Consider the following 26,469-nt stretch of genomic DNA (forward strand, 5'->3'; position numbering starts at 1 on the left):
AGAATCTCTAGCAATTTCATTTCATCCATGACTTGGTCTCCTCTCATTTCCATCTCAGACCGCTCTTCTTCCATATTTCTCCTTTCCTTCAACAACAGTTCTCGTTCTTTGGCAATGTCAGTCTTCATCTCTTTCATCTCTTCTTTTTCTTCACTCATGATTCCCTTTGCACGTTCAAGCTCTTCTTGCTTCTTCTTCAGATTCCTCATCAGACTCTCCACTTTTGCTCTTTCACTCTGTAATTCCTTTTTCATGATTTCCACTTCTTTTGTTTGTCTTCTGAGGCCATCTTCCTTGACTTTTTCTTCATTATGTGTTAAGAAAATCTTGCTTAAAATGTCTTCAAGTCTTTCTTTTTCCATTTGAACCTGAAGGATACAATTTTTAATCTTGGCTTTTTCGTCATTTGTCTCATGTAACAGCCTGTTTACATGTTCCATCTTATTGAGCAGTTCAAGCTTTATGGTTTCCATTGAGTCTCGTTCTTCTTTTATATTTTGTTTCTTTTCTTCCAATATTTCAAATTGTTTCTTGATGTCAGACATCAACACCTTCAAATCCATTTTCTCTTTATTCAACACCTCACTTTCTCTCTCCAGATCTTCTCTGTCATGTTTCAGATCTTCTTTCACTTTATCAAGTTCTCGTTTGTCCAGTTCAAACTGCTTCTTCCATTCATTTTCTGTGCATTCTCTCTTGGTGACCATGTCTGAAAGGATACTTCTCACACCTTCCTTTTCTCTCTCTAACATTTCAGTGAAACAGCGAATGCTTTCTTTCAGTTCGTCTTGGGTTGGAAGTTTTTCTTCCAACACTGTTTGCAGCCTTGACCTGTTGTCAACATTTTGTAGTAATCTCTCCATTTTGGCTTTTATATCCTCCTTCAGTTGTTGAAGTTTCACTTTCAGAATATCTAGCAATTTCATTTCATCCATGACTTGGTCTCCTCTCATTTCCATCTCAGACCGCTCTTCTTCCATATTTCTCCTTTCCTTCAACAACAGTTCTCGTTCTTTGGCAATGTCAGTCTTCATCTCTTTCATCTCTTCTTTTTCTTCACTCATGATTCCCTTTGCATGTTCAAGCTCTTCTTGCTTCTTCTTCAGATTCCTCATCAGACTCTCCACTTTTGCTCTTTCACTCTGTAATTCCTTTTTCATGATTTCCACTTCTTTTGTTTGTCTTCTGAGGTCATCTTCCTTGACTTTTTCTTCATTATGTGTTAAGAAAATCTTGCTTAAAATGTCTTCAAGTCTTTCTTTTTCCGTTTGAACCTGAAGGATACAATTTTTAATCTTGGCTTTTTCGTCATTTGTCTCATGTAACAGCCTGTTTACATGTTCCATCTTATTGAGCAGTTCAAGCTTTATGGTTTCCATTGAGTCTCGTTCTTCTTTTATATTTTGTTTCTTTTCTTCCAATATTTCAAATTGTTTCTTGATGTCAGACATCAACACCTTCAAATCCATTTTCTCTTTATTCAACACCTCACTTTCTCTCTCCAGATCTTCTCTGTCATGTTTCAGATCTTCTTTCACTTTATCAAGTTCTCGTTTGTCCAGTTCAAACTGCTTCTTCCATTCATTTTCTGTGCATTCTCTCTTGGTGACCATGTCTGAAAGGATACTTCTCACACCTTCCTTTTCTCTCTCTAACATTTCAGTGAAACAGCGAATGCTTTCTTTCAGTTCGTCTTGGGTTGGAAGTTTTTCTTCCAACACTGTTTGCAGCCTTGACCTGTTGTCAACATTTTGTAGTAATCTCTCCATTTTGGCTTTTATATCCTCCTTCAGTTGTTGAAGTTTCACTTTCAGAATCTCTAGCAATTTCATTTCATCCATGACTTGGTCTCCTCTCATTTCCATCTCAGACCGCTCTTCTTCCATATTTCTCCTTTCCTTCAACAACAGTTCTCGTTCTTTGGCAATGTCAGTCTTCATCTCTTTCATCTCTTCTTTTTCTTCACTCATGATTCCCTTTGCACGTTCAAGCTCTTCTTGCTTCTTCTTCAGATTCCTCATCAGACTCTCCACTTTTGCTCTTTCACTCTGTAATTCCTTTTTCATGATTTCCACTTCTTTTGTTTGTCTTCTGAGGCCATCTTCCTTGACTTTTTCTTCATTATGTGTTAAGAAAATCTTGCTTAAAATGTCTTCAAGTCTTTCTTTTTCCATTTGAACCTGAAGGATACAATTTTTAATCTTGGCTTTTTCGTCATTTGTCTCATGTAACAGCCTGTTTACATGTTCCATCTTATTGAGCAGTTCAAGCTTTATGGTTTCCATTGAGTCTCGTTCTTCTTTTATATTTTGTTTCTTTTCTTCCAATATTTCAAATTGTTTCTTGATGTCAGACATCAACACCTTCAAATCCATTTTCTCTTTATTCAACACCTCACTTTCTCTCTCCAGATCTTCTCTGTCATGTCTCAGATCTTCTTTCACTTTATCAAGTTCTCGTTTGTCCAGTTCAAACTGCTTCTTCCATTCATTTTCTGTGCATTCTCTCTTGGTGACCATGTCTGAAAGGATACTTCTCACACCTTCCTTTTCTCTCTCTAACATTTCAGTGAAACAGCGAATGCTTTCTTTCAGTTCGTCTTGGGTTGGAAGTTTTTCTTCCAACACTGTTTGCAGCCTTGACCTGTTGTCAACATTTTGTAGTAATCTCTCCATTTTGGCTTTTATATCCTCCTTCAGTTGTTGAAGTTTCACTTTCAGAATCTCTAGCAATTTCATTTCATCCATGACTTGGTCTCCTCTCATTTCCATCTCAGACCGCTCTTCTTCCATATTTCTCCTTTCCTTCAACAACAGTTCTCGTTCTTTGGCAATGTCAGTCTTCATCTCTTTCATCTCTTCTTTTTCTTCACTCATGATTCCCTTTGCACGTTCAAGCTCTTCTTGCTTCTTCTTCAGATTCCTCATCAGACTCTCCACTTTTGCTCTTTCACTCTGTAATTCCTTTTTCATGATTTCCACTTCTTTTGTTTGTCTTCTGAGGCCATCTTCCTTGACTTTTTCTTCATTATGTGTTAAGAAAATCTTGCTTAAAATGTCTTCAAGTCTTTCTTTTTCCATTTGAACCTGAAGGATACAATTTTTAATCTTGGCTTTTTCGTCATTTGTCTCATGTAACAGCCTGTTTACATGTTCCATCTTATTGAGCAGTTCAAGCTTTATGGTTTCCATTGAGTCTCGTTCTTCTTTTATATTTTGTTTCTTTTCTTCCAATATTTCAAATTGTTTCTTGATGTCAGACATCAACACCTTCAAATCCATTTTCTCTTTATTCAACACCTCACTTTCTCTCTCCAGATCTTCTCTGTCATGTTTCAGATCTTCTTTCACTTTATCAAGTTCTCGTTTGTCCAGTTCAAACTGCTGCTTCCATTCATTTTCTGTGCATTCTCTCTTGGTGACCATGTCTGAAAGGATACTTCTCACACCTTCCTTTTCTCTCTCTAACATTTCAGTGAAACAGCGAATGCTTTCTTTCAGTTCGTCTTGGGTTGGAAGTTTTTCTTCCAACACTGTTTGCAGCCTTGACCTGTTGTCAACATTTTGTAGTAATCTCTCCATTTTGGCTTTTATATCCTCCTTCAGTTGTTGAAGTTTCACTTTCAGAATCTCTAGCAATTTCATTTCATCCATGACTTGGTCTCCTCTCATTTCCATCTCAGACCGCTCTTCTTCCATATTTCTCCTTTCCTTCAACAACAGTTCTCGTTCTTTGGCAATGTCAGTCTTCATCTCTTTCATCTCTTCTTTTTCTTCACTCATGATTCCCTTTGCACGTTCAAGCTCTTCTTGCTTCTTCTTCAGATTCCTCATCAGACTCTCCACTTTTGCTCTTTCACTCTGTAATTCCTTTTTCATGATTTCCACTTCTTTTGTTTGTCTTCTGAGGCCATCTTCCTTGACTTTTTCTTCATTATGTGTTAAGAAAATCTTGCTTAAAATGTCTTCAAGTCTTTCTTTTTCCATTTGAACCTGAAGGATACAATTTTTAATCTTGGCTTTTTCGTCATTTGTCTCATGTAACAGCCTGTTTACATGTTCCATCTTATTGAGCAGTTCAAGCTTTATGGTTTCCATTGAGTCTCGTTCTTCTTTTATATTTTGTTTCTTTTCTTCCAATATTTCAAATTGTTTCTTGATGTCAGACATCAACACCTTCAAATCCATTTTCTCTTTATTCAACACCTCACTTTCTCTCTCCAGATCTTCTCTGTCATGTTTCAGATCTTCTTTCACTTTATCAAGTTCTCGTTTGTCCAGTTCAAACTGCTGCTTCCATTCATTTTCTGTGCATTCTCTCTTGGTGACCATGTCTGAAAGGATACTTCTCACACCTTCCTTTTCTCTCTCTAACATTTCAGTGAAACAGCGAATGCTTTCTTTCAGTTCGTCTTGGGTTGGAAGTTTTTCTTCCAACACTGTTTGCAGCCTTGACCTGTTGTCAACATTTTGTAGTAATCTCTCCATTTTGGCTTTTATATCCTCCTTCAGTTGTTGAAGTTTCACTTTCAGAATCTCTAGCAATTTCATTTCATCCATGACTTGGTCTCCTCTCATTTCCATCTCAGACCGCTCTTCTTCCATATTTCTCCTTTCCTTCAACAACAGTTCTCGTTCTTTGGCAATGTCAGTCTTCATCTCTTTCATCTCTTCTTTTTCTTCACTCATGATTCCCTTTGCACGTTCAAGCTCTTCTTGCTTCTTCTTCAGATTCCTCATCAGACTCTCCACTTTTGCTCTTTCACTCTGTAATTCCTTTTTCATGATTTCCACTTCTTTTGTTTGTCTTCTGAGGCCATCTTCCTTGACTTTTTCTTCATTATGTGTTAAGAAAATCTTGCTTAAAATGTCTTCAAGTCTTTCTTTTTCCATTTGAACCTGAAGGATACAATTTTTAATCTTGGCTTTTTCGTCATTTGTCTCATGTAACAGCCTGTTTACATGTTCCATCTTATTGAGCAGTTCAAGCTTTATGGTTTCCATTGAGTCTCGTTCTTCTTTTATATTTTGTTTCTTTTCTTCCAATATTTCAAATTGTTTCTTGATGTCAGACATCAACACCTTCAAATCCATTTTCTCTTTATTCAGCACCTCACTTTCTCTCTCCAGATCTTCTCTGTCGTGTCTCAGATCTTCTTTCACTTCATCAAGCTCTCGTTTGTCCAGTTCAAACTGCTGCTTCCATTCATTTTCTGTGCTTTCTCTCTTGGTGACCATTTCTGAAAGGATACTTCTCACACCTTCCTTTTCTCTCTCTAACATTTCAGTGAAACAGCGAATGCTTTCTTTCAGTTCGTCTTGGGTTGGAAGTTTTTCCTCCAACACTGTTTGCAGCCTTGACCTGTTGTCAACATTTTGTAGTAATCTCTCCATTTTGGCTTTTATATCCTCCTTCAGTTGTTGAAGTTTCACTTTCAGAATCTCTAGCAATTTCATTTCATCCATGACTTGGTCTCCTCTCATTTCCATCTCAGACCGCTCTTCTTCCATATTTCTCCTTTCCTTCAACAACAGTTCTCGTTCTTTGGCAATGTCAGTCTTCATCTCTTTCATCTCTTCTTTTTCTTCACTCATGATTCCCTTTGCACGTTCAAGCTCTTCTTGCTTCTTCTTCAGATTCCTCATCAGACTCTCCACTTTTGCTCTTTCACTCTGTAATTCCTTTTTCATGATTTCCACTTCTTTTGTTTGTCTTCTGAGGCCATCTTCCTTGACTTTTTCTTCATTATGTGTTAAGAAAATCTTGCTTAAAATGTCTTCAAGTCTTTCTTTTTCCATTTGAACCTGAAGGATACAATTTTTAATCTTGGCTTTTTCGTCATTTGTCTCATGTAACAGCCTGTTTACATGTTCCATCTTATTGAGCAGTTCAAGCTTTATGGTTTCCATTGAGTCTCGTTCTTCTTTTATATTTTGTTTCTTTTCTTCCAATATTTCAAATTGTTTCTTGATGTCAGACATCAACACCTTCAAATCCATTTTCTCTTTATTCAGAACCTCACTTTCTCTCTCCAGATCTTCTCTGTCATGTTTCAGATCTTCTTTCACTTTATCAAGTTCTCGTTTGTCCAGTTCAAACTGCTGCTTCCATTCATTTTCTGTGCATTCTCTCTTGGTGACCATGTCTGAAAGGATACTTCTCACACCTTCCTTTTCTCTCTCTAACATTTCAGTGAAACAGCGAATGCTTTCTTTCAGTTCGTCTTGGGTTGGAAGTTTTTCTTCCAACACTGTTTGCAGCCTTGACCTGTTGTCAACATTTTGTAGTAATCTCTCCATTTTGGCTTTTATATCCTCCTTCAGTTGTTGAAGTTTCACTTTCAGAATCTCTAGCAATTTCATTTCATCCATGACTTGGTCTCCTCTCATTTCCATCTCAGACCGCTCTTCTTCCATATTTCTCCTTTCCTTCAACAACAGTTCTCGTTCTTTGGCAATGTCAGTCTTCATCTCTTTCATCTCTTCTTTTTCTTCACTCATGATTCCCTTTGCACGTTCAAGCTCTTCTTGCTTCTTCTTCAGATTCCTCATCAGACTCTCCACTTTTGCTCTTTCACTCTGTAATTCCTTTTTCATGATTTCCACTTCTTTTGTTTGTCTTCTGAGGCCATCTTCCTTGACTTTTTCTTCATTATGTGTTAAGAAAATCTTGCTTAAAATGTCTTCAAGTCTTTCTTTTTCCGTTTGAACCTGAAGGATACAATTTTTAATCTTGGCTTTTTCGTCATTTGTCTCATGTAACAGCCTGTTTACATGTTCCATCTTATTGAGCAGTTCAAGCTTTATGGTTTCCATTGAGTCTCGTTCTTCTTTTATATTTTGTTTCTTTTCTTCCAATATTTCAAATTGTTTCTTGATGTCAGACATCAACACCTTCAAATCCATTTTCTCTTTATTCAACACCTCACTTTCTCTCTCCAGATCTTCTCTGTCATGTCTCAGATCTTCTTTCACTTTATCAAGTTCTCGTTTGTCCAGTTCAAACTGCTTCTTCCATTCATTTTCTGTGCATTCTCTCTTGGTGACCATGTCTGAAAGGATACTTCTCACACCTTCCTTTTCTCTCTCTAACATTTCTGTGAAACAGCGAATGCTTTCTTTCAGTTCGTCTTGGGTTGGAAGTTTTTCTTCCAACACTGTTTGCAGCCTTGACCTGTTGTCAACATTTTGTAGTAATCTCTCCATTTTGGCTTTTATATCCTCCTTCAGTTGTTGAAGTTTCACTTTCAGAATCTCTAGCAATTTCATTTCATCCATGACTTGGTCTCCTCTCATTTCCATCTCAGACCGCTCTTCTTCCATATTTCTCCTTTCCTTCAACAACAGTTCTCGTTCTTTGGCAATGTCAGTCTTCATCTCTTTCATCTCTTCTTTTTCTTCACTCATGATTCCCTTTGCACGTTCAAGCTCTTCTTGCTTCTTCTTCAGATTCCTCATCAGACTCTCCACTTTTGCTCTTTCACTCTGTAATTCCTTTTTCATGATTTCCACTTCTTTTGTTTGTCTTCTGAGGTCATCTTCCTTGACTTTTTCTTCATTATGTGTTAAGAAAATCTTGCTTAAAATGTCTTCAAGTCTTTCTTTTTCCGTTTGAACCTGAAGGATACAATTTTTAATCTTGGCTTTTTCGTCATTTGTCTCATGTAACAGCCTGTTTACATGTTCCATCTTATTGAGCAGTTCAAGCTTTATGGTTTCCATTGAGTCTCGTTCTTCTTTTATATTTTGTTTCTTTTCTTCCAATATTTCAAATTGTTTCTTGATGTCAGACATCAACACCTTCAAATCCATTTTCTCTTTATTCAGCACCTCACTTTCTCTCTCCAGATCTTCTCTGTCGTGTCTCAGATCTTCTTTCACTTTATCAAGCTCTCGTTTGTCCAGTTCAAACTGCTTCTTCCATTCATTTTCTGTGCATTCTCTCTTGGTGACCATGTCTGAAAGGATACTTCTCACACCTTCCTTTTCTCTCTCTAACATTTCAGTGAAACAGCGAATGCTTTCTTTCAGTTCGTCTTGGGTTGGAAGTTTTTCTTCCAACACTGTTTGCAGCCTTGACCTGTTGTCAACATTTTGTAGTAATCTCTCCATTTTGGCTTTTATATCCTCCTTCAGTTGTTGAAGTTTCACTTTCAGAATCTCTAGCAATTTCATTTCATCCATGACTTGGTCTCCTCTCATTTCCATCTCAGACCGCTCTTCTTCCATATTTCTCCTTTCCTTCAACAACAGTTCTCGTTCTTTGGCAATGTCAGTCTTCATCTCTTTCATCTCTTCTTTTTCTTCACTCATGATTCCCTTTGCACGTTCAAGCTCTTCTTGCTTCTTCTTCAGATTCCTCATCAGACTCTCCACTTTTGCTCTTTCACTCTGTAATTCCTTTTTCATGATTTCCACTTCTTTTGTTTGTCTTCTGAGGTCATCTTCCTTGACTTTTTCTTCATTATGTGTTAAGAAAATCTTGCTTAAAATGTCTTCAAGTCTTTCTTTTTCCGTTTGAACCTGAAGGATACAATTTTTAATCTTGGCTTTTTCGTCATTTGTCTCATGTAACAGCCTGTTTACATGTTCCATCTTATTGAGCAGTTCAAGCTTTATGGTTTCCATTGAGTCTCGTTCTTCTTTTATATTTTGTTTCTTTTCTTCCAATATTTCAAATTGTTTCTTGATGTCAGACATCAACACCTTCAAATCCATTTTCTCTTTATTCAACACCTCACTTTCTCTCTCCAGATCTTCTCTGTCATGTCTCAGATCTTCTTTCACTTTATCAAGTTCTCGTTTGTCCAGTTCAAACTGCTTCTTCCATTCATTTTCTGTGCATTCTCTCTTGGTGACCATGTCTGAAAGGATACTTCTCACACCTTCCTTTTCTCTCTCTAACATTTCTGTGAAACAGCGAATGCTTTCTTTCAGTTCGTCTTGGGTTGGAAGTTTTTCTTCCAACACTGTTTGCAGCCTTGACCTGTTGTCAACATTTTGTAGTAATCTCTCCATTTTGGCTTTTATATCCTCCTTCAGTTGTTGAAGTTTCACTTTCAGAATCTCTAGCAATTTCATTTCATCCATGACTTGGTCTCCTCTCATTTCCATCTCAGACCGCTCTTCTTCCATATTTCTCCTTTCCTTCAACAACAGTTCTCGTTCTTTGGCAATGTCAGTCTTCATCTCTTTCATCTCTTCTTTTTCTTCACTCATGATTCCCTTTGCACGTTCAAGCTCTTCTTGCTTCTTCTTCAGATTCCTCATCAGACTCTCCACTTTTGCTCTTTCACTCTGTAATTCCTTTTTCATGATTTCCACTTCTTTTGTTTGTCTTCTGAGGTCATCTTCCTTGACTTTTTCTTCATTATGTGTTAAGAAAATCTTGCTTAAAATGTCTTCAAGTCTTTCTTTTTCCGTTTGAACCTGAAGGATACAATTTTTAATCTTGGCTTTTTCGTCATTTGTCTCATGTAACAGCCTGTTTACATGTTCCATCTTATTGAGCAGTTCAAGCTTTATGGTTTCCATTGAGTCTCGTTCTTCTTTTATATTTTGTTTCTTTTCTTCCAATATTTCAAATTGTTTCTTGATGTCAGACATCAACACCTTCAAATCCATTTTCTCTTTATTCAGCACCTCACTTTCTCTCTCCAGATCTTCTCTGTCGTGTCTCAGATCTTCTTTCACTTTATCAAGCTCTCGTTTGTCCAGTTCAAACTGCTGCTTCCATTCATTTTCTGTGCATTCTCTCTTGGTGACCATGTCTGAAAGGATACTTCTCACACCTTCCTTTTCTCTCTCTAACATTTCAGTGAAACAGCGAATGCTTTCGTTCAGTTTGTCTTGGGTTGGAAGTTTTTCTTCCAACACTGTTTGCAGCCTTGACCTGTTGTCAACATTTTGTAGTAATCTCTCCATTTTGGCTTTTATATCCCCCTTCAGTTGTTGAAGTTTCACTTTCAGAATCTCTAGCGATTTCATTTCATCCATGACTTGGTCTCCTCTCATTTCCATCTCTTTCTCTTCATCTTTGATGTTTCTCCTTACCTTCAACAACAGTTCTTTTCTATTCTCACGTCTAGTTTTCATCTGGATGACTTTTTCTTTTTCCTGGTTACATTTTTTGATCTCTTTTTTTATCAAGTCTTGTTTTGTGTCTTGTAAGATCACCCTTTTTATACCATCCTTAGTCGTTTCTCTTTTATATTCTTTCTTTACAGTCAGATACTCAGTACTGTGTTTTTCTTTTTGTTTGCCCCAAAACATTTTATTGAAATCTTTCAGTTTCATTTTTTTTTCAGTTTCTTTTATTTCAGTTGTTTTCCTTTCCTCTTTTATGTTTTCATTTTTTTGTTTTAATATGTCTATTTCTTTTTTGATTTTACAGCCTCTCATGTCAAGTTTCTGGTTCTTTTTCAACAACTCTTTCACTCTTTCAAGATCCTCTTTGTCTTGACTCTCGTCTGCACTCAAGTCATCCAAGGCATCTTTTTCTATCTCATATATTTTTTCCCTTTCATTTTCATGCTTTCCTTGCTCCGTCTTGATTTTTGTCTCCACTTGTTCCCCATGTTTTGGCTCTTGTTGTATGTTTTTTAATGCACACCGTATAATTTCCTTTTGCCTATTTAATTCACTTTTAATATTCAGTGTTTCTTTCCTTTTGGTCATGTAGAAATTTTTTTGGTCTTGCATGTGTTTATTTTCATTCTGAATTATTCCAATGATGAATTGAGTGTTTTTAATTACCTTTTTATATTCCCCTAAGTATTTCTTGATTAGTTCCCATTGTTTTTGAATTTGTTTCCTTTTTTCTTTCATCCTCATGTCTTCAATTTCACTTTGCATCCCTTTCTTTTCTTTTTGCAACTTCTGCTTTATTTCTTGTTCACCTTGATGTTTGATGATCTCCTCTCGTCGTTGTTCAACCTCCTTTTTCTGCTTTGTTTCTCTCACGAGGGCAGTTCTTTCTTCTTTGAAAGTAGCCCATATTCTTTTTATCTTCTGTTCTTTTTGAATGCTTCTTTTGATTACACGTTGGTTTTCTCTTTTCTTCATCTCCAGCTCAACCACCAGAACTTCTATCTCTTGTCTTTCCCTTTTAATATTTTCTAGTCTCATATCAAGCTTCTGTTTTTCTCTTTGGATTTTTTCCCAGATGTTGATTGTTTCATCCATCTCTGCAGTGTCTTGTATGGTAACTCTTCCAAAGAGTATATTAAGCTGATATTTTAACCTCTTCATTTTGTTTGTTATATTCTTATTTTCAGCCTCAACTTCTCTGAATCCTTTTCTGTCCTTTTCTAAATGAGCATTCACATTTTCTAGAATTTTCATCTCTGTCCTAATTGTTCCCATGTGTAAATTAAACTTGTCTCTTATGTCTTGGATGTAAATAGTATACTGAGAAACTTTTAAGCTGTGGTTTTTGATTTTCTCCATTAACATTTTCACATCTTTCCTTCCAAAATGTTTTTCATGTTCATTGGGTAGATGGATGAACAGATTATGGTCTCTCTGCTTCTCCTCAGCCAGCTCTTCCATCTGTCGTTTCAATTTTACCCTTAACACTTCTAGTTCATCCCTTTTTCTCATAGTCATCTCCAGTCTTTGGTCTAATTCTCTTCTTTTCTTTTTGATCTCGGTCCTCAATGCTTCCTTTTCTTGTTGTATTTCATACCACATTATTTCAATTTCCTCCTTTTTTCTCATACTTTTTCTAAAAAAACGCTCAAATTCTTTTACCTTTATTTTCAATTCTGATTGCAGCAGCTCCATTTCTCTTATTTGCCTTTTGGTCATGTGTACTCCGTCATCAAGCTCCTGTTCTTTTCTTTCAGTTTTCTCCCTCAAATGGTTCACCTGTTCCTCCTGTATTTCTGTTTCAGTTAGCTGTTTAACCATTTTCTCATTCTTTATCGCTGTTTGGATCTGTTCTGTCATCTCAGTCTCTTCTCTCTTGATTATTTGTTTTACATTCTCACTAACTGATTTTTTATTTTTTTGACCCAGACTGTCTAATGAAAGTTTTACCTCCTCCAGTTTCTCATTAACTTGTTTGAGGCTTTCTGTTCCCTCAGTTTCTTTGTCCATTTTGTTTTTTGTCAGTTTATCTCTTTTATTGTCCATTGTCTTCTTAATTTCAGTCTTGAAAATTTCAAGAGCAGTTCTTTGCTTAGGTGTACTACCATGTTCCATGTCTGGTTTTGCGCCTTTTGTCAAGTTAAGGTTAATGCAGTCAAGGTCTTTAAACTGTCTTAGTTTTATTTCAGTCTCCTTCATACTAATTTCTATCTCTTCAATTTTCCTTCTGGTCTTAGCAGCTATTTTCTCGACTGTGCTCTTAACTTTTGCCATTTTTTCTAAATTCTGCCGAATCAGTTCAGTTTGCCTCTGCATTTTTATTTTAAAGATGTCTAATCCATCTCTCTCTTTCAAAGTATTTTCTAACCTTTGATCTAATTCTCTTCTCTTCTTTTTCACTGCAGTTTTCATTGATTTTATATTGCTCATTTCTTCTGTCATATGTACTTCACTTTGCTTTATTTTGGTTTTTACAATTTCCAAAAACTCTTGAAACTGTTTGATGTCTTTTAGCAATCCTTCAATTTCACTGCCTTCATTCTGTTGATATTTGTCCATGTTATTTTTTTCCGCTAGGTTCTCAAGTCCTCCTCTTAGCGTTCTTATAATCTCTTGTGTTTTGTAAATCTCTGCCCTGAGTCTTTGTATATCGGCTCCTCTGTCCTTTTTATCTTCATCGGTGTGTTCAACATGTTTTTTCATCTCTTCTCCTGATTTCTGAATTAGTTTTTGCTTGTTAACATTAAGCCTTATCAAGCTAGACTCTTGTTTTATTTTTTTGGCATCGTCCCCCTCTTGTACTTCATATTTTATTATTTCATTTTTGAAAACTTTGGTGTTCAGCATCAAAATCTTTCTCTGTTCAGTTTCTTCCAACAGCTTAGTTAATACTTCCTGGGCATTTTCAGTTTCCCCGACTGTAATTACAGTGTCTGCCCTCTGCAGGTCATTTATTTCCAAAATGAGCCTTTTTATATCTTGAGTTTTTTCGTTCATGTTATCAATAGTGTACTTTATTTGTTCCTTTATTTCCCCCTCTTGCTGCTTTAGGTTACGTATCAGTTTTTCCACTTCTTCCCTTTCTCTTACAATTATCAGTAATTCAGTTTTATCATGCACTACTTCTTCATGAATTTCAGTTCGCATCTGTAAGCAAAAGTCCTGCTCCCCATTTTTGCCTTCTGCAAAACAATATTTGGATTCAAAATGCTCCTTCTGTTGTTCTTTTATTTTTTTATTTTGATGCTGATCATCTAATGTTACAGAATTTTGTAATGATGTTGTATCTGTTATACTTTTTTTCCCTTTTTTGTCCTTTGGAATTGCTGATGTTTGATCCTCAAGGGAGTCTGTGTCTATTTCATACTGTGATTCTTGAAGTTTGGATGCGTTCACTGAAAAAGTATGTTTGATTGTAGATTGTGCCGATATCCATTTGTTGACCCAAGTTTTCATGGATGTCAGTTTTTCCTTCACAAAAACAGAAAAAAAGAGCTTTTTTTGTTTTTGATGACACCAAGACAACAATAAAGATCTTCTTAAAACATCTATGTTTTAATTTTTTGTTTCACATTTATGGATCTTACTAGGGTTGGGCCATATGTAAAAAATTTCCAACCGACAATTGTCAGTCCAATAATCGACGATGGGCGATATATTCGCGCATACGCAGACTTGTTGATTGGCAGAGCAATGTAGCCATGCATGGAGTGATTTGCACATTTACAACACAGATGAAGTCCAAACATGGACGAACTAATTTCCCCAAAAAATTAGGGCTGTCAACATTTATGCGGTCATCACAATTAACCCATCTGGAGTGCAGAATGAATAAACTTTGGACAAACTGCTCGAAATGCGTTGAGAGAGACATTTAAGGGATTTTGACTCAGTCTGCGATCCAGATGGGTTAATTGTTAAACGCGTTAGTCGTGATGGTGCCACTTTAACGTTGACAGCACTAAAGAAATATAAAGTTGCCAAGTTGGGATTTCTTTGGCTTTAAACCAGATGAAAATAGTAAACCTAAGGATGTAACCAAAACGGTCTGCCCCTTGTGCAGATGTATAAGTATAAGTACTCAAACACGACTAACTTGCATGAGCATGTACGTGTCCACCATCTGGCTGAGTATGCTAGTGTAGTGAAGCAGATTTTGGGGTAGGATTTTACGTGATGTCCTCGATTGCAGCATTAACATCCACCTTCCCAGCTGATAATTAGCAACCTTATAAGAAACAGCTGCGCTTCACTACCACATGGAGGTATTTGGCAGTCTTTTCCCATCCAAGGTGGCTGAGAGCATTAGGCAGCTTAAGCACTGCAGAGCTCCTCAGGAAAGCTGCTCATTTTAGTATTGCCCTTTAGTAGTGATGGCCAAATGAAGCTTTCCGAAGCACTGAAGCTTGTATTGAAAAACGGTTCATTACTCGAAGCTTTTCAACACAGTCCTCTCTGGTGACATCTGGTGGCCAAAAATACGAAGAGCAGCTTGAATCCACAAAATAAAACCAACTGCTTCATTATGATTGCCCACTCTACTGAGTGGAATTCTGTCTGATATTGGGCCGCCGTTGTGTTGCTTTGAACGTGTATTTTTTGGTGGTTAAAAAAATGTGTTTTATTTGTTTAATAAATAGTTTTGACCAGTAAACTCTCCTTGTTATGCACCATGGTGTGGTCTTCCTTTGCTTGTGACTTCTTGATGTTGGTAAATACAATAATTGAAAAATACCACGTTACATATAATATGTACAACACATTATGGAGTATGCTTCTGCTCTGAGGTCCTGCCTCCATGCACTTATGCAATCAATCGCTAGACAGGTGTATTTATAAATAATATTATATTAGGGAAATTTCCCCAGACATATTTTTGACCTGGGGGTAGAATTGATTGTGAAATGGAAAAGGAAAATGCTTATGAACTTGCAAATTAAAAACATTATGCATTTAAGGTAACCCTTTTTCATTTTTATTTAAAAAGAAAATTTGTTCTAGTGTGCGATGGCCGAACCTGTTCCTTTTCGTGGAGATAATTTCTCCTGCCTTAAGGAAAATCCCTTCACATGGCCCAGAGGAGGCTGGAGTGCAGAGAAACTGGTAGAGATGCAGTTATACAGTCTACCTGGGCCCCACAAATGATCAGATAAAGAGAATAAATAAATTCAATTGCTGCACATTTGGCAGACTAACATTTTCAGATTAATTAAACAATAAAATATATATTTTTACAACATTACATGTAAAGAGTCAAGTGGAAGTTTTTCTAAAGTTATTTAATGATATTTATATTATGGAAGCAGATTTTTGACATTTTACCTTTTTCCCGTTTTCAGATATAATAAACACGCACAAAACAAAAGCAAACGGCCAGAACACAAAGCTGGAAAACCCACCGGATTGACAAAAAATCAACTCAAAATTCTCCCACACAACAGAACCTCCTCAATTCCTCGCTGGCTCCAAATCTCTCAGTGGAATGATCAGTGGTTCGCTGTCACCATCAAAACACTCCACAAATCCCGTGAATGATTCGCTTCCTTATAAACCATTGAATCAGATACCGAAGCAGTTAGGCTCTAAATGAAGCTTCGGACGTTACCGATCACGTGACTCTGGCCAAACGAATCAAGCTTCGACACAGTGCTTCTGAAGCAGTGTGTTGATTTTTTTGACACACGCACCAGAGCTTCAGCTTCAAGCGGGCCATCACTACCCTTTAGAGAATGGTAAGAGGGACTCTTGCGTTTGTCATAATGTGGCATATAGTAGGGTGGACCTTGACGACTGTTTCCCTCTTTTGTTACAGGATTGTGCCATACTGCTGCTGTTTTGTGCTATCTTGTTTTGTGTCGTTCTTTCTTGTTCAGTTTTGTTCTGTCTTGTTGTGGCCTTACAAATGTTTATGGACTGGCCTCGACTGACTCTTTATGATCTTTTACTTGGAATTGTTTTATATATTGTAATCTTGCTTTTATAAAGAACTGTAACTTAGGGTGGGTTTGTTTTATTTATCTCTTTTACTAATTTGTTTAATGTTTTACGCTTTGTTTTATTGCTTTAGTGGAGGTGCGGCCGCTTGTTGAGGGGCTAGGCACATGAGGTGGAATCCCCTCCTCGATGCATGAGAGTGTACACACCAGGCATAGGTAGACCGCACCATTTAGATTTCAGTGTGAGTGACGGTGAGGTTTGCTGTGGAACTACATTGGTGAGTAATTGGTGGTACCCTTGGGCACTCCTCTCTGTAGGTTGCCTCAAGTGGCCGGTCTCAACTATTTTGTTTAGTTACTTTATCGAGTTATTTTACTAGGGTGGCAGCGAGCCTTGTGGTTTTAATCATTGTTTGTTAATTGTTTTAATTAACAGTCTTGCAGTCTTGGCCCTGCTACCCTAAGAACTCTGATTTCAGTTCTATGCTTTTTAGTAGTTTTTCTTAATAAATTTTGATTTGTAAAACTGATCTGCCTCACCTCTGCTGTTAATAACTAGCCTGTGGGCTTAGGTAGATAGTGTAACATCTACACTGGCTATAAAAAAATCTTTCCTGGGGTGTAACTCTCCTCTCAGGTGGCGTTGTCACCTTCCCTGGTTATCCCTCATTTGCGCCACCACACAAGGCTATCACCAGCTTCTGCAGCTCCATCAACAAGCATTTGGGCACACTCTCAGGAGGGTGCATTTGCTCACAGATGACAGAGGGTGCTTTTAAACCAGTACTCTTAATATTTTTTTTTTTTGACTGATTCTATTTGCTCCATCATTATTAGCAAACTTACTCATGGGCAAATAAATAAATCGCCAGTGGGCTCAGCCTATAGTTGATATATTCGTCCAATCACCCAACCCTAGATCTTACACAGACTGCTATGCTCCTGAGCCTGGCAGTTGCAATAAATGTAGAAATCTTCTATCTCACTTAGGCTACGTCCACAGGTACCCGGGTATTTTTGAAAACACAGATTTTTCTATGCATTTGCACCTTTCGTCCACACGCAAACGGTGTTTTCGGTCACTGAAAACAGAGATTTTTAAAAACTCCAGCCAGGGTGGATATTTTTGAAACCTCAGTTTTTGCGTTTACGTGGACGAGAAAAAAGGAGAAAACGCAGCATCAAAGGTGTGCGCATTTTTTGACGTCATACTGTGCACCACGTTATTGTTTCGATGAAATGAGTTTCTACAATGGTGGACTTACACAAAATACCATTACTGTTAATTTTACTCTGCAGTGTTTAAATGCTTACACATTTGCTGTCCCTCCACACATAGGACTCAGTTCTGCTTCTATTCGCCATCTTTGTTTACTCTTTCCCACCCAGGCTGACTTCTGATTGGCCAACATTTCTACACGGATAGGAATATAGCGCCACCTGCTGCTTTGGCATGTTCCTAGCAGCGTTTTCCTTTGTTTTTGGCTTTTACGTGTGGATGGGATTTTTTTTTAAAAATGGAAAATCTCAGTTTTCAAAAATACCCATGTAAGTGTGGACGTAGCCTTACATGGATAAGGATCAAGATGACATGGAATGAGTTTACTACTATGAGCAGAAGTTATTCATGCTTAACTGTAAATGTTTACTGTTCTTTTTTTTCATTAAATTAAATATAACATTATCAGCATCTTATCAGCACAGTGTGATGCCATTCTGGTAGCAGACTTAGCTTTGATTACACACAGGCACACTGATGTCTGCATGGACATTTGTGCCCACCGTCTGATGACATAATTTACTTTACTATAGCAGACTTAAGTGCACTCAATCATTCTTCACCTTTCTTTCTCTATTGCCTGCCACTGGTGTATGTCTATCTTTTCCATGTTTAAAGGGCACCCCCCACCCCAAAACAAAAAAACACATCTGGTGGTAGGCGGTATTTTCGCCACTGACTCCAAAATCCACCGTTCCCAATGCATAACTGATTATTTTTACACATTCTTTTGCATTTCAGTTTGTTAGGTTTATACAGTAAAATTACTTATGTAATTAACATTCCATGCTTGAACCAAGTGGGAAACATTGGAGAAAAAGTCAGAAATGTTAACTTTGCATAGCCTGGGGATAGTTCTTATCATCTTTAGGATGGCTAGAATAATTTCCACAACTTATTGACAACAGCAACTACAGTATGTGGATATCAGTAACCATACCCTTTCAATTGTCAGAATATTAAAAAATTATGTATACGCAAATTACAATTTCAAGCTCAGTTAAACCCAAACTGTTATATCAGGCATCTTACTACTTTTTTACAGTTTTATTGGAGTACTTAATGGAGTATTTCTTCCAACAATTCCAGTCGGTAAATAAAGGAATCGTTATCAAATACTGAATGTCTATCAACTAAAAGCAGGTTCAATAAAAATCAGGGGATCCTGACAAGAAATACCTAAAAGGAAAGAATAAATACTTACCATATAGTTCTTGGCTTCTTCCTGGTTCTTACTAATCTCCCTTTGGGTTCTCTGCATTTTCTCCCAAGTGTTGTTCATTTCTGCACCAGTTTTTTCTATTTTACCTTTTATCTCAGTGACAGTATTTTCCAGTTTTTGTTCAACCCTTTCCTTTTGTCGCTGTATTTTTGTCTTCATGATTTCTAACTCATCCCTCTCTTTCCTTATCTTCTCCAGCAAACGCTCAAGCTCCCTTCTTTTTTGCTTTTCTCGAAAATTTGTCCATTTCGTTTGAGCCTTTACTTCTGTAAAGTCCCTCATGCTCTGCTTTGTTTCTTCACCCTTGTTACAAAGCACTTCATTGTTTTCTTCTTCCTCAGAGATCAAATTCTGCATGTAAGTATTTGGTTTGTCTTTTTCTACATTTTCCCTTCCTGTCTTTAGTTTCATTTCAACTCTCTTTAAATCATCTCTTTCAGGCTGGATGTGTGTCACTTTAAAGCTTAGATCTGAATCGTGTTGCTTTTGATAATCAATATTCATCTTGATGTTCATGTGATTGTTCTCTGCCATTAGCTGCTGCTTTGCACTTTGAGTCACTTCCAGTTGTTGTTCACTGTCTTCCAGCACATCCCAAAGTTTCTCCATCTCTTCCTGGATTCTACACAGTTTTCTCTTCACTGTGTCAAATGTGGCTTTTCCATCGTTTCTTTCTCTCTGTCCTTCTTTATACATGTGAATTTTCTTCATTTCAGCCTGTTTTATAATGCTTGCCCATCTGTGCTTGACCATGTTGATTTTTACATACATAATATGTTTAATGTGGTTAATTTGTTCACTGTTTTTTGAAATGTCCTTTTTATTTCTTTTTAATGCTTGCTGTATGTTTGCTTTAGTTTTCTCCATTTTTTCTTTAACTTTCTTTACTTCAAGCATTATTTCCCTGTTTTTCTCAGTTGCATTCTCCAGTATATCCAGTTCCCGCTTTACCTGCTCATTAAGGGGCTCTTTGGGTTCCTCCCTTATTGGTGATTCTGTCTTACTAGCTTTTATAGTGTCTAGCTTGTGTCGCTCGTTGATGAAGTATTGACGTCTTCTGTCCAGAGTATCCTTTTCTTGATATATTTTAGTCCACGTTTTCAGAAAGTTTGTTTTTTCCTTAGCAACTGAATTTTTGCTTTGTTTGAGTTTCTCAGTTATATTTTTTATTTGGAAGTTAAATTGCTTTAATAGTAGGTGATGTTTATTTTTTTCAGATGTCAGTCTCTCAATGTCTTCCTGTTGCCCCTCTGTCTTTGTCTTTAAGAAGTCAATTTCATTTGTCTTTCTTTCTGTCTGTCTCCAGAGTTGTTCGATCTCCTCCATTGCTTGACATATCAGTTGCCTTTGTCTTTTTAAAGTTTCTTTTTGGGTTTTCATGTCAGTTCTTGTTTGTTTGCTATCTGATTGCTTTCTGTTTTCCATTGTTGAGTTCCATTCTGTTGTCATCCTGCTGTCTTTGTTCTGTTGGTAAAAATAAATGAATAAACAAAGTGGCCAAACCATAACTAACAAATGACAAGACATTCTAAACTCATACTGTGTTGGAAGATAACAAGTAAAAGAGGGATAACCAGAAATTGACAGATGGATTGGGGCCACAACTGCAGTCATGTGGATTCTGTACCAGTCCATCATGGTGAACAGAGAGCTAAATATAAAAGCGAAGATCTCAATTTACTGTTTGCTCTACATCCCTACCCTCACCTATGGTCATAAGCTTTGGGTAGTGATTGAAAGAACAAGATCACAGATACAAGCATGACATTAGCTTTTTCTGAAGGGTGGCTGCTAATCCTGCACATTGAAAGAAGCCAGTTCGGGTGGTTTGTGTGTCCCACAGGGCGGAGGCCCTGGAGGCCTGGGGTTCTCTGCTTAGACTGCTGCCCCCACGACCCAGCCACAGAGAAGATGGATAAATGACATAATTGTTTATATCACATTTACAGTATTTTTTTGGCAACAATGTAATAATGTAGTTGGGTTATCTGAGGTCTGTTCTATAGCAAATGTAGAAAAAATGTTTTAAGAAGAGCCAATATAACTCGGTGTTCTAAAGAATGTGACTGTTTCCTTGCAAGACCATAGCGCGGCTACGTCTGCAGCCTGTCCAAAGCTTGGACACAAACATTTCACTGCATGTGTTACTCTGTATGATTGTTGTTTAATGCTTTTTAAAATCATATTCAAGTAGATTTTGAAATGAAGATAGCTTGTATTTTTGTTTTTTGCATTAGAGGTGTTTAAGAAAAGTTGAGTTTTGTAATTGCATTTTTACCTTGTTTATACTTGTACTTTTTTTTTTTTTTAATAAATATCTTGTATGTAAGGTGACCTTGAGGGTCTTTAAAGGTGCTTATAAATAAAATGTATTGTTGTTGTTATTATTGTTATTGTTGTTATTGTTGTTATTGTTATTGTTGTTATTGTTGTTATTATTGTTGTTGTTGTTGTTGTTGTTGTTATATTTTTTCTCAATAATAATAATAATAACACAAATGCATAAGCTGCAAACATGTTATATAGTTGTTTGGAATAGAATTACAATGAGATTATCTTGGTTTAACAAGAGGTAACTGGATATGTTCAGACTTTAAATGTAAACATAGCCAATTTGCATTGAATTACCCTGATGACTAAAGATTTTACATGGGGGGGGGGGGGATTATCATTTTCATTTAACAAGTGAAAATAACATTAAAAACTATTAATTAACCAAGCATAACTTTGTTTTCAACATATAACTCATTAGTTGGATTAACATATGTTTAAGTTCAAGTTCAAATTCTGCTAACTGACTGAGAAACACACCTGGCAATGTATTCAAAACTGCATTTGTAGTAGATATCTCCAGACCAAATTTTACCATTATGACACAGACTCACAAGTCTGAGGTGAAAAAAAACTAAGCGTAAATTTAGAGGTAACTGTGCTTTTGCTGTAACTGCTCCAAAGTTTTGGAATGATCTGCCCTTCCACGTTAAGCAGGCCTCTTTTCTTTCTAAGTTTAAAACGTTTCTTAAAACATATTTATTTGCTGAAGACTGGCCTTTTTTATAACAGGTTGACTCTGTTATACTGTTCATTAAAAAAAAAAAAAAAACTGGAATATATAGATAGATATTCCAGTGATGACCTGTGCTCTAAACATTTCTAGGAATCTTTTTGCAACACATTAATGTGTTGGCTACTATACAGAGTTTATCAAACAAGTGTGAGTCTACTATTGGATAAATAACTGTATTAGGTATTACTTTCTCTCTGTGAAAGCTTATAAATATTTTAAGTATATGTATATAAATAATATATAATAATAATAAATATAAATACATCCTGAATGTAAAACTAATAAAATTACAACATATTAGTAAAACTGAGTCAATGTATTGAACCAAATCAAAAGTATTGTTTTTATGCCTTCTATCTATCCTATGTCAGTTCCCTGCCCCCAGTCCCCACTTCAAACCTTGGATGAGTAGAAAAACTATAATTCATCCTACCTCCATGTTCTTTTGCCTTGTAAATTTAAAAACAAAGCTGTGTAGCAGGTCATCTGAGAGTCCTGTGCTGGTTCACTTTGACGGCAGTTCTGAGGTAGTGTAGCAAGTGAGGACTAATCTGACCTAAACATTGTATATCTTCTCTGTCCACACCACCACTTTGATTATCAGATAAACATGGCATCCAATAAGTGTGTCTAATTGGATAATAGGTAATGTTTGGCTGCAAAAACGTCATGCTCCCTGAGTCTGGTCTCAGCTGATAAGGGTGGGGTCCATACTTGGCTGCATAGAGCCATTCTCCATGTATGCAAAACACACAGACTTGTGTGCTTACTATGCTTCCGTATTCCAACATTTTAAAGATACAAATAACATCTGCTAGCTTTTTTAGTAGGAATCGCTTGTGAAAAGTAGTGTGCAGTGTGATTATGTACAGAATTTGTTCAAACTAATAAAACCTTGACTTGAAACCCGCATTAAAAGGGAATACGGTATTTAACAACATTTACATACACCATATACTTGTATCTGACAATACAGGAAAACCACAGTTCTACAGGTTCAGAGGAGACCATGTTGGTATTTACAAAGTGGTATATCAAAACCACAAATTCTTTGCAATTGCATTATTCTTAAAATATTTTATAAATATAACTTAATATGACTTCACTGTTTCTAAGACAGTCATAGAGTGGTTTAAATGACTTACACATTTTATACAGTGTCCTCACTTTTGGGGATTGGGCTGTATTTTAAGTGTCTCCGATTTTACAGAAAAAAAAGCCATGTGAAAATATTTCAGTTTTAATTGCATATGTCAGAAATATGAACTATTCAGAACAACTTGAACGGCTGAAAGGTTACAACTGTAGACAAGATAAGGAAAAGCTGCCATACTTTTAATGGTCTTGCAGGCACTGCCTCATCCTCCTCCTCTGCTCAGTGCACAGAGGGAAAAACAGAGAAAGAGTGAGATTATAAATTTATGAAAGTTGAAAATAAAATACGTAGCAACTTATTGGTTCGTCACAAAATATATTACAGATGTTTCTTGTCAGGAGTCTGGGCCTCAGTCTCTTTCTCGGCAGTGTTGGTGACGTTTGAGATAGTTTAGGTGGGTTGTGCATTAGTTTATCTCAGACACAGACTACTTTGTCTTGTCATTTTTTTATTCATTAGAGATTTAGTGGATTACTGGTGTTGGGGCTCAAGTCTAGGGGCCCATCTGCTCGGGTACTACTACAACCATTTGTATTGGGGATGGTGGGTGCTGGTCTTGAGTGGACACACACATCATAGCAAAATTGTATGTTCTATGTTTCTCTGTTTTGTCTTGCAGGCAGAGATGGGCAGTAATCCAATTACTTTTTCTTAAGTAACAAGTAAAATAAGAGATTACTATTGCAAAAAAGTAATTCGATTACTGTTACTTTCCCGTGAGCACGCTGTGTTACTGCTTTACTGCGTTACTAAACTGTGATTTTGTTTGTGACAGTGTCACATGACAATGACGTACAAGCGTGTGACGTCCGTGGCAGCAACAGACATGTGTGGATCAACAATGGATAATATGGAGTGCGGGAGAGAGTACAACCATGTAGCATTAAAAGCTTGGATGTACTGACATTACTTTGGGCACTGGGCACTGGGCAAACCTCCACTGGCCCCACTCCTGATAAACAGGTGAAAAGAAATTTAAGAGCAACAGGACTTAGCACTGCAGAATTTTGGAAACAAAATGTAAACTGCAGCTTTATTTATCCCCCTTAAGAGATGGCTTCTCAGATGGCACAGCCACATCCAAATGCCTTCCGGACAACTGTGCACAGACTATGCACCTTTTTAGTTGTTAACTTATTTATTGCTTTGTTATACATTGCAAAATCTTCTAGATTTATAGTTTACGACAGCAGATCACTTCTCAACATCGATAACAATTTGCACATGTAATCTTGAGCAGTTTTAAACCCGACTGGTCCTGGCTGACTGAGATACTACGTGGCGTGGACAGGACGCTCACCCGAGGCGAAGAACAAAGAAGCGCCGGGAGGAAACGCGCTGGCGTTCGGAACAGACTGAGGCAGCAGGCGACTGTGCACCTCTGACCAATATCCTGCTAGTAATGTTCAATCATTGGAGAACAAACTAGATAATCTGAGGGCAAGAGTCACCTTTCAAAGAGACATGAGGGACTGCAACATTCTGTGCTTCACTGAGACATGGCTGACCCCCGCCATGCTGGACCGTGCTGTAACTGCATCTGATTGATCTGAACAGAACGGCAGAGTCAAACAAAACCAAAGGTGGAGGATTGTGTCTTATGGTAAAGAGAAAGTGGTGTGACACCAGGAGCATATCTACGCTCTCCAGCGGCTGCTCTCCACATCTGGAATACCTGAGCATTAAGTGTCGCCCTTTTTACCTGTCCCGTGAGTTGGTCTACAACCCACCCCAAGCAGACACAGGTATGGCTTTGTCTAAACTACATTATGTGCTGAGTGCATTTCAAAACAAGGATCTGTGTTCACCCCTCATTGTGGCAGGAGACTTTCTGACAAGTCATGCCGAACTTTTACCAACATGTCACATGTCCGACAAGGGGAGACAGAATCTTGGACCATTGCCACACGCCATACAAGCAGGGCTACAAAGCTATTTCACACCCAGCTTTTGGGAAGTCTGACCATAATGCCATCTTCCTAATTCCTCAGTGTAAACAACACATACCAGAGAGATGAAGTAACCACAAGGGAGCTGAAACGCTGGTCTGCCAAACACTACAGGACGCGCTCAATGACGTAGACTGGGACATGTTCAGGGCATGTGCACTTGACATCAATGGGTTTATGGAAGTAGCAGTAAGCTTCATTAGCATGCTAATGGAGGAGATCATCCGCACTGCAAGAGCCGTGACATTCCCGAACCAGAAACAGACAGATCGATCCGCACTGCAGTGAACGCCAGGACCGCCACCTACAACGCAGGTCTCGCGTCTGGCAATATGAGCGCCTACAAAACTGCTTCATACGGCGTGCGGCACGTGGTGAGGGATGCCAAACGCTGGTATCAGGAGCGCGTGGAGTCTCGCTTCCACCAGGGCGACACGCGGAGCATGTGGCACGGACTACGCACAATCACGGACTATAAAGTAGGGGTGGATTTTAATAATCGATTCATCGATTAAAATCAATTCTGGCTTGGATAGCGTGATATCGATTCATTAAAATCCTGAATCGATTTTTTTAATATAAATGTATTTTGCCCAAAATTCCAGAATCTCAGGTGAAATGTCACAAAATTTTGACAACCACCAGACATTTAAAACAGTAAATGAGAGCAAGTACAGACTTCTGCACAAAGACGTAAACACAAAGCGTGGACCCGCAGATCAGAATCAGTGAGATGTCGCCTTTCTCACGGCACGGACACGGTCGGGGCTGAAAGCCGACAGCTCACTGATTCTGATGTTTCAGCGGGCCTGCGCTTTGTGTTTACGTCCTTTTTGCGCTGATTCTAAAGCTGTTAGTTTTATCTCTCTCCAAACAATATTGACCGAACCAGCAGCAAAAGAAGATCCAAACTAAGCTTCACATAAACATTGTCATCGTCATGGACTCCCTCTTACTTTTGTTGTTTTGCTTCCACCACACACTTCATGCACAGCTCTCTCTCTTTCTCAGTGTACTTCAAGAACAGTTTCCCGTCTATCCCCGAAATCTGTTTTCTGTATTATTCGCTTGCTTGTTACGCACAAGACTACCGTTCTTACAGCGCTGTCAGCCGATGTTTTTTTTCCTTTTACTTACTTCCGAAAAGAAAACCTAGTTTCTGCCGTTCAATAGACTTCTGAACAAATTTAAACTTTTTAAAATTATACAAAATGCAAAACGCTTAGCCATGTCTCTAATAAAACCGCTGTAACTTCAGAGGTAATGTTCACATGTTGATTAATGGTTTTCTTTCGTTTTTGATGTACTGCAGAATATTTTTATAAAATCCCAGGCCAGGAAAATCACCTTCATGTTTTTCTGTGTTTTATCTTCAGCTACTTTGACACAAAGGCATCTGCTGTGATGCTTACACCTTTGATAAAGTCTGGAAAGTGTCAGCTTCCTTTTTATAGATACAAAAATATGTTAATATACTGATCAGAATTTTAATATTTCTGACTGAGGTAAAATTTCCCAGATTCAAATTGAATTGAATTGAATCGAATCGAATCAAATCGTGGATCAAATTGATTCAGGACCTTGTGAATCGGAATCAAATCGATTCTAGAAATCAGTGACGATACCCAGCCCTATTATAAAGCCAGGGACACAGCGCCAATCAACGTTTCTGCATTCACCAATGAGCTGAACACGTTCTACGCCCATTTCGAGGTTAGCCAGGCAGCTAATGCTAACTACTGCCTGACAACTGAGGACGGTGACGTCATCAG

At 37.5% G+C, this 26,469-nt stretch overlaps 1 protein-coding gene across 1 annotated transcript in view; it reads right to left on the reverse strand.

The window, feature by feature from the left end:
- The window catches only part of LOC146660248 (uncharacterized), a 45,427-nt gene extending 23,308 nt beyond the window's left edge, over positions 1-22,119 (reverse strand). Inside the window, exons 1-3 of the mRNA XM_085421629.1 lie at positions 22,026-22,119; positions 18,508-19,989; positions 33-13,559 (exon numbers count right to left, since the gene is read on the reverse strand). Coding sequence (XP_085277755.1) covers positions 33-13,559; positions 18,508-19,989; positions 22,026-22,031 — 15,015 coding nt within the window. The 5' untranslated portion in view covers positions 22,032-22,119. The remainder of the gene's footprint in view (positions 1-32; positions 13,560-18,507; positions 19,990-22,025) is intronic.
- Between the last annotated feature and the right edge of the window lie 4,350 nt (positions 22,120-26,469).

The sequence above is a fragment of the Rhamphochromis longiceps genome, linkage group LG10 (genome assembly GCF_057381845.1).
Source record: "Rhamphochromis longiceps isolate RC_006_pf linkage group LG10, R_longiceps_female_GT1.1, whole genome shotgun sequence".
NCBI classification, from domain to species: domain Eukaryota; kingdom Metazoa; phylum Chordata; class Actinopteri; order Cichliformes; family Cichlidae; genus Rhamphochromis; species Rhamphochromis longiceps.